The sequence below is a fragment of the Hylobates moloch genome, unplaced genomic scaffold (assembly GCF_009828535.3).
Source record: "Hylobates moloch isolate HMO894 unplaced genomic scaffold, HMol_V3 SCAFFOLD_5, whole genome shotgun sequence".
Classification (NCBI taxonomy): Eukaryota; Metazoa; Chordata; class Mammalia; order Primates; family Hylobatidae; genus Hylobates; species Hylobates moloch.
The window spans coordinates 13842294-13859274 of NW_026652280.1; the positions used below are offsets into that span (position 1 = coordinate 13842294).

General features: G+C 31.6%; 1 protein-coding gene across 3 annotated transcripts in view; it reads right to left on the reverse strand.

Annotated features, from left to right (window-relative positions):
- Window positions 1–16981, reverse strand: part of CDH7 (cadherin 7) — a 128458-nt gene that overhangs the window by 51979 nt on the left and 59498 nt on the right. For all 3 annotated transcript variants that reach the window (XM_032152087.2, XM_032152088.2, XM_058438275.1), the window contains exons 4-6: window positions 14872–14991; window positions 7215–7382; window positions 4649–4836 (exon numbers count right to left, since the gene is read on the reverse strand). In XM_032152087.2, coding sequence (XP_032007978.1) covers window positions 4649–4836; window positions 7215–7382; window positions 14872–14991 — 476 coding nt within the window. The remainder of the gene's footprint in view (window positions 1–4648; window positions 4837–7214; window positions 7383–14871; window positions 14992–16981) is intronic.

The following is a 16981-nucleotide window of genomic DNA, read 5'->3' on the forward strand; positions in this document are numbered from 1 at the left end:
TTTTTTTTTTTTTATTTTACCTATTTCAAACAGCAACATTTCAGATATCTTATCTTAATACACATGTATCCTATCCTGATGAGTTAATGATCATAAAAATTTTACAGACCAGGCGGGCGGATCACAAGGTCAGGAGATTGAGACCATCCTGGCTAACACGGTGAAACCTCGTCTCTACAAAAAATACAAAAATTAGCTGGGAGTAGTGGCGGGCGCCTGTGGTCCCAGCTAGTCAGAAGGCTGAGGCAGGAGAATGGTGTGAACCCAGGAGGTGGGGCTTGCAGCGAGCCAAGATTGTGCCACTGCACTCCAGCCTGGGCGACAGAGTGAGACTCCATCTCAAAACAAAACAAAACAAAAACAAAAACAAAACAAAAAAATAATTATAGACCACACTGCTTAGGTTCATACCTTCTGTTGCTATACATTACTTCACTTTTAGAATCTAATGGTTCTGTCTCAGAATGGTAAATATATTCTCCACATTAAGATAAAACTTAAAAATCAGATCTATTTTGCACATTAGAAAACTGACAGCAAGTTTAAGAGATCTCAATTCTAGGCATCCAATAGTTCTTTGAAGTTCATAGAAAGTTAGAATATGAACAATGAGGGTAACAGGACAAACCCTGGATTATTCTGGAACCAAGTACAGGGTAAGAGGCATAGAAGCTACACATAAACTGTGAATTATATATTTCAATAAATTAATAAAATAATTGCTGAGAATAAGAAAATTATGAATTAATGGTAAATTTTCATCTAAAAACGAGATGAATATACAATTGACCCCTGAAAAACATAGGGATTAGGAGAACCACCACCGACACAACCAAAAATCTGTGTATAACTTTGGATCGCTCAAAATTTAACTACTAATATCCTATTGTTGACCAGAAGCCTTACTGATAACACAGTTATTCTATTAACACATAAACAGTCTAACATCTTCATATATTTTAGGCATTTAACACATATCAATTTTTTCTCAAAATGTTCAAGATCTCTAGGCTACATAAGTCATCTGTGAGTATTTTCAGATTGTCACAAATTTCCAAAAAGACTAATATATTTATTGAAAAAAATCCATATATAAGTGGACTCACTCAGTTAAAACTCATGTTTTTTAAGGATCAACTGTGTAACACTATAAGCAATTTTTGCAAGTGAAAAGAAAACCTTTGTAATTAGTAAGCTTAAACTGCAGTAAAACACAAATGTATCATTTCCACTATTTTTAGTCAACTCTTACATAAATTATTTATTTATGCTTGTTTATTCCAATACGGATGAGAAAGTAGGATTGTCTGGACACTGGAACATATTAACAGATAATAAAAATGTGTAAAATTTTTAAAAATTAGTTTGGAGGTGGAGGGAGCTTTGGAAATAAAAATTAAGTTCCTGTATATGAGTTAATTTTCCCACTATCTAGTATCTACTCAGAACTACATGGAGAAGGAGGGTAGGAAGAAAGAAAAAAGTAATGTTTGCTAAGCCTAAAGATTTTTAGCACGACGAAAACTGAGATTTTGTTTTCATTTATTTCCATGTTGATATTATCTGCACTGTATAAAAGCACGATAGGTGTTTTTAAAACATTTTTATCTATTTCAAACAGCAAAATTTCAGGTATCTCGTCTTAACACCCATGCATTCTATCATGATGAATTAATGAACATAAAAATTGCAGACCATACTGCTTAGGTTCATGCCATCTGTTGCTATACATCATTTTACTTTTAGAATCTAATGGTTTTGCCTCAATATGGTATCTATATATTCTCCACATTAAGATAAAACTTAAAAATCAGATCTACTTTGCACATTAGAAAACTGAAAGCAAGTTTGCGCAATCCCCTTTAAGAGTAATAAACTACGACTAACTTCTTAGTCTAAATTATTGTTCATATACACAGTGTGTTTAGGCTCAAAATGATATGGAAAATCATGTTAGCATTCAACATCTGAACTGTCTACTGGTGTATTTAAAATCCCTGGATTTAACCTAAATGTTATTTTTTTGACCTTTGATAGCTCGATAGTCAGTTTGGTTCTCCATAGTAATTCAGGATGAACAAGAATTGTTTCCTTACATATTAAAATTTACCTTGGCTACTTATGACACAGAAGTAATATTATGAAATTTTTCACCACCATTGTTTCTTAAGATTCTCCTGTACGTTGTGTGTGCTTAATTTTTCCTAAATAATCTTTGATGTTATATAAGAAAACAAAGAATTAGACAAGTATTTATGTGTTAGAAGTCACTTAAGAAAATAAAATTTAATTTTAGTTGCTAACAATCTCAACTAAAAATAATGGAGTTTTGACCTCGTATTTAGTGAAAAAATTGTTAAAATATTTAGCTAACTTCTTATATAATGACTGATGAATAAACAATAATAACTAATTATTGATTTTATTAGATTCAAGGCATCATTCAGATTTCTGGGCAGAAGTAAGGAATCTCTAGTATCGAAACCAAAAATTCTATTAATCTAAACGTTTAAAAATTTGGAATCTTTTAAAATCATAATTTATTAAATAGAATATTATGTTTTTTTAATACCTTCAACAATACACGAACTTAAGAACTTCAACAATACATGAAATTTGAACCCACTGAATACCATCTCTGTGACTTATTTCTGCATTTGTAAAATAATTTTGATCTCTAATAATAGTCAAAGTAGATTATATAGTGTTTTTAATGAGATTCTTTTAATGAGATTTATTTCCATTTGGCTTTTGAATAACTCTTTTATATATTTAACAACATTTCAATTATAACAATAACTAGTGAATGTTACATATTATTGAAAAAGCAGTGAAGGTAAGATTTAGAAATGATACTATTAACATTTTAATATTTTTCTTATAATATGTTATTCTGTAAAAATATAATTTTCATTTATCCAGACTTTGTAAAAGTTTGGATACTGCCTTTTAATAATTTTTGAATAAAAATTTTCCATATTCATTTGCAAAAACATCACCACATTACTACAATGATGGATGAAAATTCCTTAATATGATATCATAAATTATTTACCATTTCTTCCATTGTTCAATATTTTATAATGTTTCTATATTTTCAGTGTCCTAATAATAGCTTCATGAGATTGTTGAGAAAATAAAATAAAGCCTTTAAGTTACTCAAAAAGAAAAGCCTGACAGATATTAATTGATACCTATAAGAATAATAACGATTATTTGTGATGTTTTTCTATTGTTATAAGTTAGAATCAAATTTCTCCTTGCAATTTTTAATGAGTTTTATGCTTTTAGATGACATAATTTTTAATCTAGGTTTTTTATGTCTCTTTTTCTAGCAATTTTCTAAAATTTCCAGAAACGATATTATAAAATTAGAAAATAAGTTTTATTTTTCCCTTACTAAATCAAATATTTTATATCAAATTTAGAATTTTCAAAGATTTGTGCTGCCTTCATTATAATATATAAAATATAGTTATTTGTTCAATAAAAACTTTCAATTTGCATAAAAAATTATTGAATATGAACAGATTGATTTCAGACAACTCTCTGAAATCTTTGAGCAGCATTGTACCTTACTGAATTCCTTTTACTTTAGACAACATAACAAAACATTTTACCAACAGTTGGCCTACCCTAGCTATTAAAACTTTTATACACAGATTGTCACCAGCTTAGCTAAAACAGCAGCTGTCTACTGGAAATAATTGCAGAGATGTTTTTCTCATTTGCCTGAAATCAAACATATGTTTTCCTATAACAAATAAAATATAACTTTTTTTACTGATATGTGCTAATTATTGAAAAGCTTAATTACAAAGTTATACATTGGATTTTCATACTGACAAAAATTTCATATCTTAGGCGTCAAGATATTGATATATTTTTAATGTTTCAAATAGTTGATAAACTAAGACTACATTTTGAAATAATAGCTTTTGAGTTATTATTTTTCATTAAATATTTGTAAAAAGTCATGTCTCTAAATTGAAAAGAGAGTAAAGAGTCCATTTTCTCCCATAATTGTGTTTAGAGCTAATTTAAATACATTATGGAAAATAATCTTCAGTTTGGGCTGCACTGACTTTCTGTCTCTTTCACACTCGCTCTGTAGAAAGTATGATAGGTTTTACAACTTTTCATGCTCTTCTCGTACGAAATATTCAAGTCTTCCAATTACTATAAATTTTAAATGGCAATAATTGGTAATGTAGCAAGTCTTCAACATTTTGGTTTCTACTCGAAATCATATTATTTTCATTTATGGAGAAGATAATAGCATCTGTTGTTTGCATACAGAGGCTTTTGGTTGATTTTAGGGTTTCATTAGTGGAATAGTCAAGGCAGAAACATATTCATCTCTCCAAATAGGTCTTTAAAACAGCACATTGCCAGTTTGCTTTATTTTTATAGTGCTATAGATAATGGCTGCGAGTTTCTTAAAGAATAGAATTGATGGGTGTTATTACAAATGTAACTCAAGGTTCCCTAAGAGTCTGACATCTAAAAATAAATGCATAGCTTATCTTACTGAAATTAAAATAGTAATGGTCCCATATGGCCATTCGGTTTGTCTAGTACATTCTCCCATCAAACAGAAAGGACTTTTCAGTAATCTGTGATAAAAGATAAATAAAGAAAACATTACCTTCTGTATAGTAATGATTCCTTCCTGGGTTTCTTTGTCAACAGAAATCTTAAAAATGCCCAAACCATCACCATCCACAATCTTGTACTCCATTTCAGCATTAGCTCCAATATCTGCATCGGCAGCTTTAATTCTGGCCACAACTGAGGCTACAGGTAATGATTCTGGGACGTTATATTGATAAGACCCTGTGAAATTCAAAACAAGAAATGAACACGTTACACCAAACTAACCAATAAAAATTTAACTATTGAGTTATTTTGGCATCATTGTAGCACAACTTCTTTTTATTTTTTAATAAAAAATATGCTAAGGTAATGGAAAACAAATGATGAGTTTCATATAGCCTTAAGAGATATGATAGGAATGATTAGTTAATAATCACTGTGATAGCAGAAATAGATGGTGAGGAAAAGCAAGAGAAGAATCTCTAAGTCCTGTATTTCTGGCGATGAGAAATATCCTACACTGAAAAATAAAAATAAACTTAAAGTAATTATAATTGATACATAATTAGTAAATGTAATTCAATATGATAATTACAATAATGTGTAAAATACTAAGAAATAAAAATAGAATAGATTGGGCTTGAAATGGGCAAATACAAGCCTAAATCATTTTCATAACTTAATGTTGGAATTTACTTAGCATTTTTACCAAGAGAGTTTCAGAAAAATGGGTAAGAAAACTGGATAAGAAAGGATAAGAATGATTTGTGTGGGTTGTATGTAGAACTTATTTGGGCCACAATGGTCCAGGAGGCTAGACAATATTTGTTGAACAGAAAAAAAAAAAAAAAAAGTAAAAGAGAAAAAAATAACTTCTAAAATTTTTGGTTTAACTTTTGTAATAACTCCTCTTCACCATCCCTCAAACTAAAGAAAAAGTTTGGGGGCAGATGAAGAAATACGTGAACTACATCACTCAGAAATGAGGAAACACCTCAGAACAGTATATTCCTTCATTATTTTTTCTCTAATTATTTAATTTTTCCGGCCTCCTGCATCTACTTCCGTTTCCTTTGGTTGTTAAATTGTGGTGCATTTGTCCTGTCTTGTGAAGGGAGAAGAATATAGAAAGGAAAATGTGTCTGTATTATGGAAATATGTATTAGAATGAGACTTGTTTGCAATTTTCTAGACTTTGTGAATAGTTACTGTTTGTTTTTTAAATGATTATAACATATGCTATTACTTTTGAGTGACCCCTTTCACATATCTCAAAGTGTCCTTCATAAAATTCCAAAATGTCAAGGTTAAACTAGTGATTCAATGGTAGAGAAAAATCCCAGCAAAAATGAGTAACAATGATATATCCTTGGCTTTTTTCACTTTAATAAATTTGAGGGGATCTATAATGGCCTAGAAAACCTGTATCTTACTAAAATTCTACATAATGTTATCAATCTAAGCTTAAACAAAAGGAAAGCAGTTCATTTCATTATGAGCCCAAGATAATTGCACTATTGCATTTTTTAATTCTAAAAGTCCCTCCTTCTCAATGATAAGCCATCAAGATCACAATTAAGAATAGGCTTATTTAAAGAAAACAATGCTAAACCTGGGGTCACTTTTTTATATTATCAGGAGATGCCATTTCTTGTATAATAATATAAATATTAAAAATATGTAAGATAAAGAGGAAAATTTTAAAGAAGCAGTCATTGAAGGAAAAAACAGTGACACTTGTATTTGCTCAGAAAGGTTCCTTTTTTGATATAATTCACTTTTAAATTCTGTTGGTAGGGAGTTTAGTTCCCCATTTCTACTGGAAAAGCATTTTAGAGACATTGTACCGACATTATGGTCTGTACAATCTCTTTATTTTCTTGAGCATTCTAAAGAAATAACACACACACTTAGGGAAAAAAAGGGAACTAAAAAGAGAGTGAGATGAAACGTTTTTTACAAACAGCACATCTTTATCTAGAGAATTTTTTTTTCTTTTTTCTTGGTTAAGTTAAAAGCCCCTTTGGTCAAATAAGTGGAATTGAGGGCATTTGGTTTTCTAGTTCTTTAGATTGGTTTTTAAAACACTGAATGTTTGCACAAGAAAGACATGGGGGAACTGCTAAAGGAATGTTCAGTGTGTATAAACTGGCTTTAAAAAGTTTGAAATGATAAAATGAAAATGTTTATTACTCTTTTAATTTTCAAAAATAAATCAGTATTTTAGTACATAGAATGAATAAAATGTATTTGAATATTACTAATTGGCAACAACTTTATAATTTACAAAATATAAAAATAGTAATCCTTAGAAAAAAAGACTAATACATAAACACAATTAATAATTGTCTAGTATTCAAAATGTGAATGAAAGAAAAATCTTACTATATTTAAGATAGAAGTAATGCAAATATATGATGACTTCTTTCTTCTCAATACCCTTATAATCCATATTGCTGAATCAAAATTATGTCTCTAATAAAATGCAAATTTGGGAGAATGAAGTAAGATAATTATTTGCTTTAGAAGTATTTGAAAAAAAAAGTCATTTTAAAGATGTATTTTATAGACTGTCGGGGAAAGTTATTGCACTTGTATCATTTAAGAAAACAACTTACTTCGAGGAAAGCGAGGTGGATTATCATTGACATCAGTTAGGGTCACAGTGACTGATGTAGTTCCTGACAGTCCTCCATTTTGACCAACCATATCCTTTGCCTGAATAACAAGCAAATACTGGTCTTTAGCCTCTCTATCCATGTTTGGAAGGGCAGTCTTGATGACTCCTGTAAAATTTCAAATCCCAGTAAAATTCATCATGAATCACTGCATTTATACTAACAAAGAATACTGATACAAGTAGTAAGTCCCTTTTGAGTTGTTGCCTTTTGTTGTTTTGTTTGTTTACTTTACATAATTTTACTGTGTATTAAAGACCAAAGAAATATGATAGTTTTACACAATGTTACAAAAACAGAGAAAACATTACTAACATGGTTTTCTCAATACTGAATAAAGAGGATTATCTTTAGGTTTCATGGAAAAGTGGTTAAGGAAATAACAATTTATAAATAAATAAAATGGCCTTTTACCTAGAATAATGGACAGTCACCTGTACAAGTACACAGCAATGAACTTGTCTTTTTCTTCCATCTCAACAACTAATAAAAATGCATAACCACTTATTATCAGTTTTCAAGTTAAATAATATTCCTACTATCTTTAGCAACAATATTTTTGTTTAAATCTGAGCACACCAGCTCTCAAACACAAACACACACATACATCAGCAACAGACCTATATTTTAGGCATTCAAATTACACTTACTTGAAAAGTCCAGGTTGCTTATTTATTTTTTGACATTACTCATTTATTCTAATACACTAACTGTAGTTGGATGCTATTGTCATGGCAATCCAGGCTCACTTTAAGTAACACTTTCAATGAATCCTTATGTGTGTCTACATATTTTATAATTGATCTTTGAAATATTATAATAAAAATGAAAAAAAAAACCTATACAAATTAGGTCCAGGTGGTATCTAATACATAGATATTCTTCTTAGAGCCATAATGATTTTATGGATTTTTCATGTTTGCTCTTCAATACTTCTATTAACTCTAATTTACAACAAAGCAAATATTGACTTCCCTAATACTGTCACCAAACATAAACAACCTTTGTGTGAGAGTTCTGGGACATATCTCCACCTTTTTCTTTTCTTGTTTTTTTTTTTGTTTGTTTGTTTGTTATTTTTTGCTGTTAATTATCTTTATTTCTGTAACCCCATTTTTAAAAATTGAGCATTGCTTATTTTGAACATGGCCAACACATATTTCATTTATATGAAAAAATATTAACAAAATGAGTTATTTTTAGAAAAGAAGTCCAAATTATTTTTTGTTTTTTAAATTTGATTCATCTCTCATTTTTCCTTCTAATATCAGTATGTGTTATCATCTGTGCACATTTATTGTGATAGAGAGAACTCTATAGCCCCTCAACTAATCAGTAAAGGAAACACTGCAGCCTCATCCTCTCATGGGTTTGCTTTGTGGAATTATTTTTGAAAGGAAATATAGCATCGTTAAGATAGAAGTCTGGTAGTCAAAGTTTCTCACTTATTTTTCACACATCTAATTGTCTCTTTATAAGTGAGCCTATAAATAACACCTTTCCAAGGCAGAAATCATCACAAAGTTTGCAAATCAATGCAGGTAGGAAAGGTAATTTCCAAATTCCTCAACTATTGAACATATTTTTGACAAGAATAACATAATTGGGAAAAGTTGATTTGAAATAAGAACACCCACTAATAAGAGATTTCTACTTGTATGGCATTTGCTCACTTTTACTTTTAAGTAAAAACTGTCTAAATTTGGAAAAGCATTCTCATACATTGGATTTCATTTGTGTTTTGTCATGTATTATATAATTCTGTATATAAATACACACACACACACAGAAAATTGTTAATACTGTATGACTGAACTAGTAAAGTCTAGTCTTGACCAATTGGATAGCTATAACTCTGTGAGATTTTCATCCTTAATAATAATCAATAATTCTAAGTCACTTAGGCTCAGCAACAACAACAAAAAATCTATCTAGGGCTCTTTGGAAAAGACAATGGCTCATATTTTAGGCTTTGTGAATAATAATTTTTCTATAGCTATATCATCTGATACCATAACTCAGAACTTTTCATTTATTTATAATCCATGTTCACAAAAAGCATTGTACGTGTAAAACATAAACTTACATTGCTATTGTTCAAAAGCTGTTTTTAAGTATAGGAAAAAAATCTGATGATCTAATAATATCCTATCAGCCTCAGATTATTTTTTTAAAGCATATTCTGCTACTATTGAATCTTCTTAAAAATTTGGTATATGTACCTCATGTAACAGACGATAGCCATTTCTGAAATCTTTTGCACTTTAGGGAAGCAAAGGAACACGGGTTCTGCATATTCAGGCTTCGAATTACCCTCAGGAGTCTGGACAACCACAGGAACCCAAGGATTAATAACCAGTGGCTGGGGAGATTCACGCTGTGAGGGCTCAACCCTTTAGGATTGTTCTCACTAAAACTAAATAAACGTTTTTGGATATCACTTTGACTGGACTACCATTCTAAGGGGAATCTCAATATTGCAGAACCAGCTTTCTCAGGGATCTTGTTAACTGAGGAGCACCTTCTCACCATAACCAGGATCTGGGTCGTCTGCACTTCCAATTCCCAAAGCCCTTCATCTCCTCACTCTCTCCATTACAGCCTTTTTTGTCTGTAGCTATTCCAAGAATTCTAAAACCATACAATGAGACATTAAAGATAGGGGTTTCCTTACAGCTTCTATGTACTTAATAATACATATCAAGAGGTAAGTAATGCCAAACAGCCAAGCCCCCAAATTGGGACTTAGCCCACGAGGTTCTTGGCTTTGCCCAAGAAAGAATTCAAGGGTAATCCAGTGGTTTTGGACAGCAACTTTTATTAAATGGTACTGCTCTTTGTGGAGCAGTGCGAACTCATAGGCAGCGTGTCCAAACTCTGCAATCTATGGTCTCTTGGCAAATTTATTTATACTTATGTAAACCCAATTTCGATTACATGCAAATTGAGGAGTGGGTCAATGCAAATTGAGGGTAGATTATTTAGAAATTTCTAGGAAAGAAGGCAGTAACTTCCAGGTCACTGCGGCGGAGACAGGTGGTAACTTCCAAGTTGTTGCCATAGTATTTATAAACTGTCATGGCACTGGTGGGAGTGTCTTATGCCGATGAGCAATGAGGGCTGCTAGGGACTGCTTATGTGGACATCTGCTGGTTCCTGCCAGTTTCTTCACTTTACCCTGTCTGGACCGACCAGATCCTGTTTTGGTCAACAAGTTTGTGACCAGAAAATAAGTCCTGCTGTTCTCCTACCTCATAAGGACCATGAATGAACTAAAACCATTTGGTATGGCCATCACCGAAATGGAGCAGCCAATGAAGGGAGCACCGTTGAAACACGGACAGTAGAATCATGCACCAGCAAAAAATCATTTAAAATACATGTAGTTTGGCTGTTTGCTTTGCTTTTGTTCTAACAGAACTAATTGGATATCATGTTAGCTCTCTTGGTAACTCCTTTAAAGATAATTATTTTTGTGTAATTATTCCCTAGTGAATGAGAATAATAGATATAACTGGTAATGAACTGAATACATATTTATGTAATCAGTTTCTGTCAATATGTATTCTTAGTGTTTAAAATATCTCAGTGATGCTTGTGACCAATATTAGCTTATTCTGTTTTACATTATATCAATGAGTGTTATATTACATGATGTTTAGAAATATAGTACCTATTCAGGAAAAAAATTCCAATATGATGTTTTGCTATTAAAGACACAATTGAATATTTTAATGCAATGTAATCAGCTGTTATGTTATAGGTGAGAAGTACTCCCCCATGCACATTCTGACTGAATAACAATGATCACTTTTGTAAATTTATTCTGAGTCCTAACTGCCACCTTCTTTCCCTTGGAGAGCTCCTGTTGGAGCAATTCACCAATTGTTATAAACCCAATTCATTCTGTAACATATTGATAACTATTGAAATTAAAAAAAAAAACTCAAAACCTTATAGCATACAAAGTTAACTAAAAGTAAATTAGAAATGAAATGGAGAATGGGATGTATAGACATTCTTAGGTGTGTGTATCTTTGAGACTTGAATTGCATTGTGAAAATAAATGTACCACTTTATATTTTAAAAATACTCTATTACGAGTGCAATTTGTAACACAAGACATTGTGAAGTCTTGTGTTACATATTTGTAGAATTTCAGAGATGAATACAGATTGGGGTCAGGCAACACTCTTTCCTGCAAATGTAGACACTGATGCATGAGGAAATAGATCCTGAATACAGAAGTTTCAAATTAAAAAAAATACTCAGGATCCTTGAAAGTTAAATTTCAAAGGAACTTAGAAACTAAAATGAGCACAAATGTTTCAGGCTTGCTTTCTATTTTTAAAAATATCCTTTGATGATAATAGTTTACTGCAATACAAATTATAAATGAATTTCATATAATAGGCAATAAAATCAAGCATGGCACTTTTATTACAGACATTTATCAGTAAATCAAATATGAAAGAAATGCACAGCCCTGGCTATACTGAAACTATGTTACTGATTAGCTGAGAAAACTCTTGGGAGGGGGAACCTATTTATAAAACAAAATCACAAAAGTTTTTGGATGCTCATTTTGTTTTACACTTAAGATAAAAATCTGCTAATGAGTTTTATTTCTTTCTAAATTGTGTGCCTAAGCTCTGTATTATTTGGCTTGTCTATCTGTAGGGTGGATATGAGAGAGCTATAAAAAGATGAAGAAGAACCAACAACAGTGAAGTAGTAAAGTTGGAAGCTTCTGGAACAACGAAGAATTCCAGTGCTGGCAGCAAATGAAGAGTCATTGAGGAGGGGATTCTTTTTGCAACTGTGGGGGATGCTCTCGGCAAGCTTTCAAAAGAGACAGCACTCTTGCATAGAATGAGAACTGGGCGAGTGGTAAGGGTGTAGTTGGAAGGGGTCACCTGTTATGACAATACCTCTTACATAAAATTATGATGTAATAGATATGCATACAACATATAATGCAGCCACCACGTAGTCATACTTCTTATGTCTAAAAAAGAACTCCTAAATGACAAACAATGTTTAACACTCAATCCATTTTCCAGAGCTTGCTTCACGGCTAGATGACCTGTGCCGTCATTCCGACCCTGTACTCAGTTTAAAGCTCTGCTGATGATGTATTTAAATCCTTAATCATTTAAGAACAAAGGACCTGCATGTTCAGTTTAAGCTACGAATTAGGTAGCCAATCGTCCCATATATCACACAGATCCAAAAAAGGTATCTGTTTGCTTGCAGGTTACAAAATAAACAGATACACCTTAGAATACTCCTAAGTATGTTTAATGGAATAAATGTAATGTCCATAATCTCCTAGTAAATTTGGAACATTATGAAATTAGGTGGTGAGAAGTTTCAAGGGAATGTTGCTTCACCTTGTTTCCAGTGTCATGCTACCTTGCTTGTTAAAGTCAACTGTCAACACTGGGTTTTGCAACTACTGACATTCTAGGTTGGGGGAAGGAGAAATTGACACAGAAAATATAGTTACCCTCTGGTCATTCAGCCTGTAAATAGTGCTATAGATGAAATTTGTGCTCTGAGATTTTAGCCATGTCATTTTCTTAGAAATTGAGAAGAAGAAATTTATAAAAATGCACCTAACAGTGATGGCCTGTGCCTATGGTTTTGCAATTTTTATTTAGCATAATTTCAACATTTTTCTTGTCAAAATTTTACGTTCTTCCCAAGAAACCCTTAGATTTAAAGGAGAAATAATGTTATTTCTCACATATAAATGACTCAGACAGACATCAGGAAAGGAAGACTAACAAGACTAACTGAACCTTGATTTACAATTCCCCATGCCCTTTAGGTCTGAAAACTTTCCATTTCAGTCAGAAAAACATGTAATTTATTTTTTCTCACAAGAAACGTACTCTACATATTATAAATTAGCAGAGAGGACAAAGATGCCCAGAATATCTCTGCATCAATGACCATGTAAAAAGAAGTTCCAGTGATTACCATAATTACAGCATTAAAAGAAAAAACTAAACTAAACTTTCCTCTTCTCTTGTAACACACAATCCTTTCAACTCTGAAATTAAAATCAGGGTTGAAGTATTAATAATGTAATCCTAAGACATATACCATTGTGTAGTTGATCAACCAGTAAGGCTTTATCTCCATAGGGTTATATGGAAATCCTGTTATTTTGCAGCAAAGCCAAAATCACAAGCCAATCATTAGTAGCAGAAAAATATTTTATCCTTGGACTTAATACATGCTATTTTTGGACAAGTTATATAAGGCAGGAGTGTATGATTGTGAGCAAATTGTCAGAAACTTGTCAATGTCTTTTTAGGTTGCCAAGAGTAGGCATAGAAGGGAAGAGGTGGGTATTTGAATTTAGGTTTCTCAGATCTATCATTCAGTCAAACAGAAGCACGCTTTCCACAGTCACAGGATTCATATCATAAATCAAATACTTTCATTTACTTCTCCTTTAATACTTGCTTAATCATGACTGTTTCTTCCTTACTAGACTCTCCATGTGGTTTCCAAGCCCTATCACTACACTGGTATAAAATATGCATTCTATCTCTATGAAAGCTCTAATGAATGAGCTAAGATTGAATTTACTTCTCTGTTCATGCACATTACAACAGTCATTCTCAAAAGGTGTCTAAAACATTTATCCCCATGGTGATTTGAGAATAAATTAATACTGCCCTTTTGTTAAATATGGAAAACAGGATCAATGGCATTAAAATATTCATTTAGGATTACAGGTACTAATGAATATTCATAATCATAAATGTATATATTTGAATAATTCTGACTCCATGATAAAGGCAAAATTATTTTTTAAAAGAGAAAATGTGGATTTTCACAGTGATTTAAAAAATCAGTGACACACACCCACTAATATTCACACCCACCTGCCCTTCCCTACACACACAGGACCAGAAAAACTGAATACATTAAAATATCAATTAATAACCAAGATAACAATGTCCCATGTTATAGCCTTAATGTAAACAGTTTCGGCTTACATAAAAGCAAAACAGAACAAACCAACTACATATTCTATCCATACCACTTTTCAACTCAGTAAAAATTGTTCCCCAAAATTAAAAATATATATATATATTTAGTTTAGTTTTTGATCTGGCAGATCATCACCCTAATTGTTATGTTTAAACTAATTTCCCTGAGAAAAATATCATCTGGAAGAATAAGCTGAAAGTATTACCTATTATACTACATGGTAGAGAGGTTTCTACTTGAGATATAAAGATTACCATGTATAATTTTCCATGTGAATGAAAACACAAAACAAAATACAAGTAAAACTCTGAGGTAAACAATCGAAATTTTCTTAAGCATTCAGGAGATAGAAGCTGAAATACTTTTGAATATATCGCATTATTTTTAATTTTGTTAAGATACTGATGAATAAAATATTTTTAAACGGTGATAAATCCTCAATAATATGATGCTTACCGAAGTAGACATATTGAGAGAAGCATAATAAAATGGTATGTTATTAATGTCAACTATATTTAGAAATAATATTAATTCTAGGCAACAAACAAATTATGACTTTACAAGAATGTCACATTTCAATTTTTACCTGTTTTTGGCTCCACTGAGAAGTATGGCTGTCCTTGCAGAATACTGTAGACCACTCTGGCACTGTTGCCATATGTAGGATCATCAGCATCCGTCGCTGTCACTTGTACCACTGAGGTCCCTAGATGCCAATCCCAAAACCACTGAATTAAAAACTTCCAAATGCCACAAAACAAAAAACTTACAAAATGTTACTGATTCCACATTAAGCTGATTTGAAAATTTTCATTTATCTTTTGCAAGACACATAAAAAAATTGATACAGTATTTTTTTAAGTAAACCAGCCCCAAAGAGATGATAAATATTTACAAAACTCTTGAAATATTTAAGGGATAAGAAAATATTCTGGCAAAAAAAAATACCATCGATGATGCACATTAGGCTGGGATATACTCTGAATTGGATCGGACTGATACTTTAGGTGTCTCATCCATTGGGCTCAGGTAATATATTTTCATCAAGAGCAGCTTCTCTAAGACTCAATCACTGTCTAGAAAGCAGCAAGACAACAGCATCTTGGACATTCGAATCATTGCAGGTATACAACTGTCATAGTTAAGAAGATCCAGATAGAAATCAAAATGTCATTAATTGACAAAGAATATTTGACGCACCTAACTGTATATTAGGTGGCTACCCTATCTCCTTGGGATTTTTTTTTTAATTTTCTCTGCCAATTGATTTAAAAACAAAACAGGAAATGAAAGAGGAAAGCTGTGGAAACTTTAAAAATTGCATCAATAGTTTTTTCTTTGTTATATGATGAAGTGTTGTATTCTTTTTTCATTTACTATATATTCACACATTCAATATGGAAAGCATTTCTTCTGATCTGTTTTTCTTTTTTTTCCATTTGGAATGTAATCTTGAAAATATTAGAGAGACTCATGTTTATTTAGTTTATATATTTAGTTATATACTATTATTTAGTAAATATCCTATTTTTTAAATATGGAACAAGCCCCTTTCTTTATGTATTATTTAAGGTCCTAGTTTGTTTCAAATAATTTCCTGAATATGACATTTTAAAGCAAACATATTTTTAGATTGATTTCTATGTAAATATCTCTTTCAAAATGCCTTAAGCAAGTCATTAATGCCCATTTTGCTATAAATCCGTTTTATTTTCTATATATATTTCATTGCCAATTACATTTTCTTTAAAATTACGTGGAAATTATAAAAGTTAAGTGTATAGCACTATTCTTTAAATCCTGAAGATTTTATTTTATTTTATTTTATTTTATATTTTGAGATGGAGTTTTGCTCTTCTTGCCCAGGCTGGAGTGCAATGGCACAATCGTGGCTCGCCGTAACCTCTGCCTCCCAGATTCAAGTGATTCTCCTGCCTCAGCCTCCTGAGTAGCTGGGATTGCAGGCATGCACCACCATGCCCAGCTAATTTTGTATTTTTAATAGAGACGGAGTTTCTCCATGTTGGTCAGGCTGGTCTCGAACTCCTGACCTCACGTGATCTGCTCCCCTTGGCCTCCCAAAGTACTGGGATTCCAGGCATGAGCCACCACACCCAGCCTGAAGTTTTTTATTTTATGGATAGATGATTGTGCCCTGTGGATGTCTGGTAGGGCCAAGGTGGTAAATAATGCATAGTTTTAAATCTTTTTAAGAATTAAATTGTGAATATTTAAAAAGTTATAATAAATTACATTGATGCTCTCTCTTTCCTCTGTATGTATCAGCTTTATAATATTTATTTTGGTAATATGCCTAAGTATTATTTTGCAACTTCATTTTAAAAGAAAGCAAACAATTTTAAACCAAATAATAAAAACTAAACTTCAGTAAGTTTGGCTGTGTACAGTAACACCTTTTTTTTCTGAAAAGTTCATTATCTCATTTAACACATATAGACACACACACCAGATACACACACATATTCACAAATAAATTTAAGCTTTCCATGCCTGTCTATGTTCTTCTGGCAATAAATAAAGTATCCTAAAGGCTTACTAGTGTGTTTAAAATTTTATGATTAGTTAACATCCAATAAAAAATGATCCCTGAATATTAAACACTGAAAGCTTGCATGGTCTGTATCATACTATTTGATGGCTATTTTACTTGGTTAGACTTAAGCACTTTGATGAAC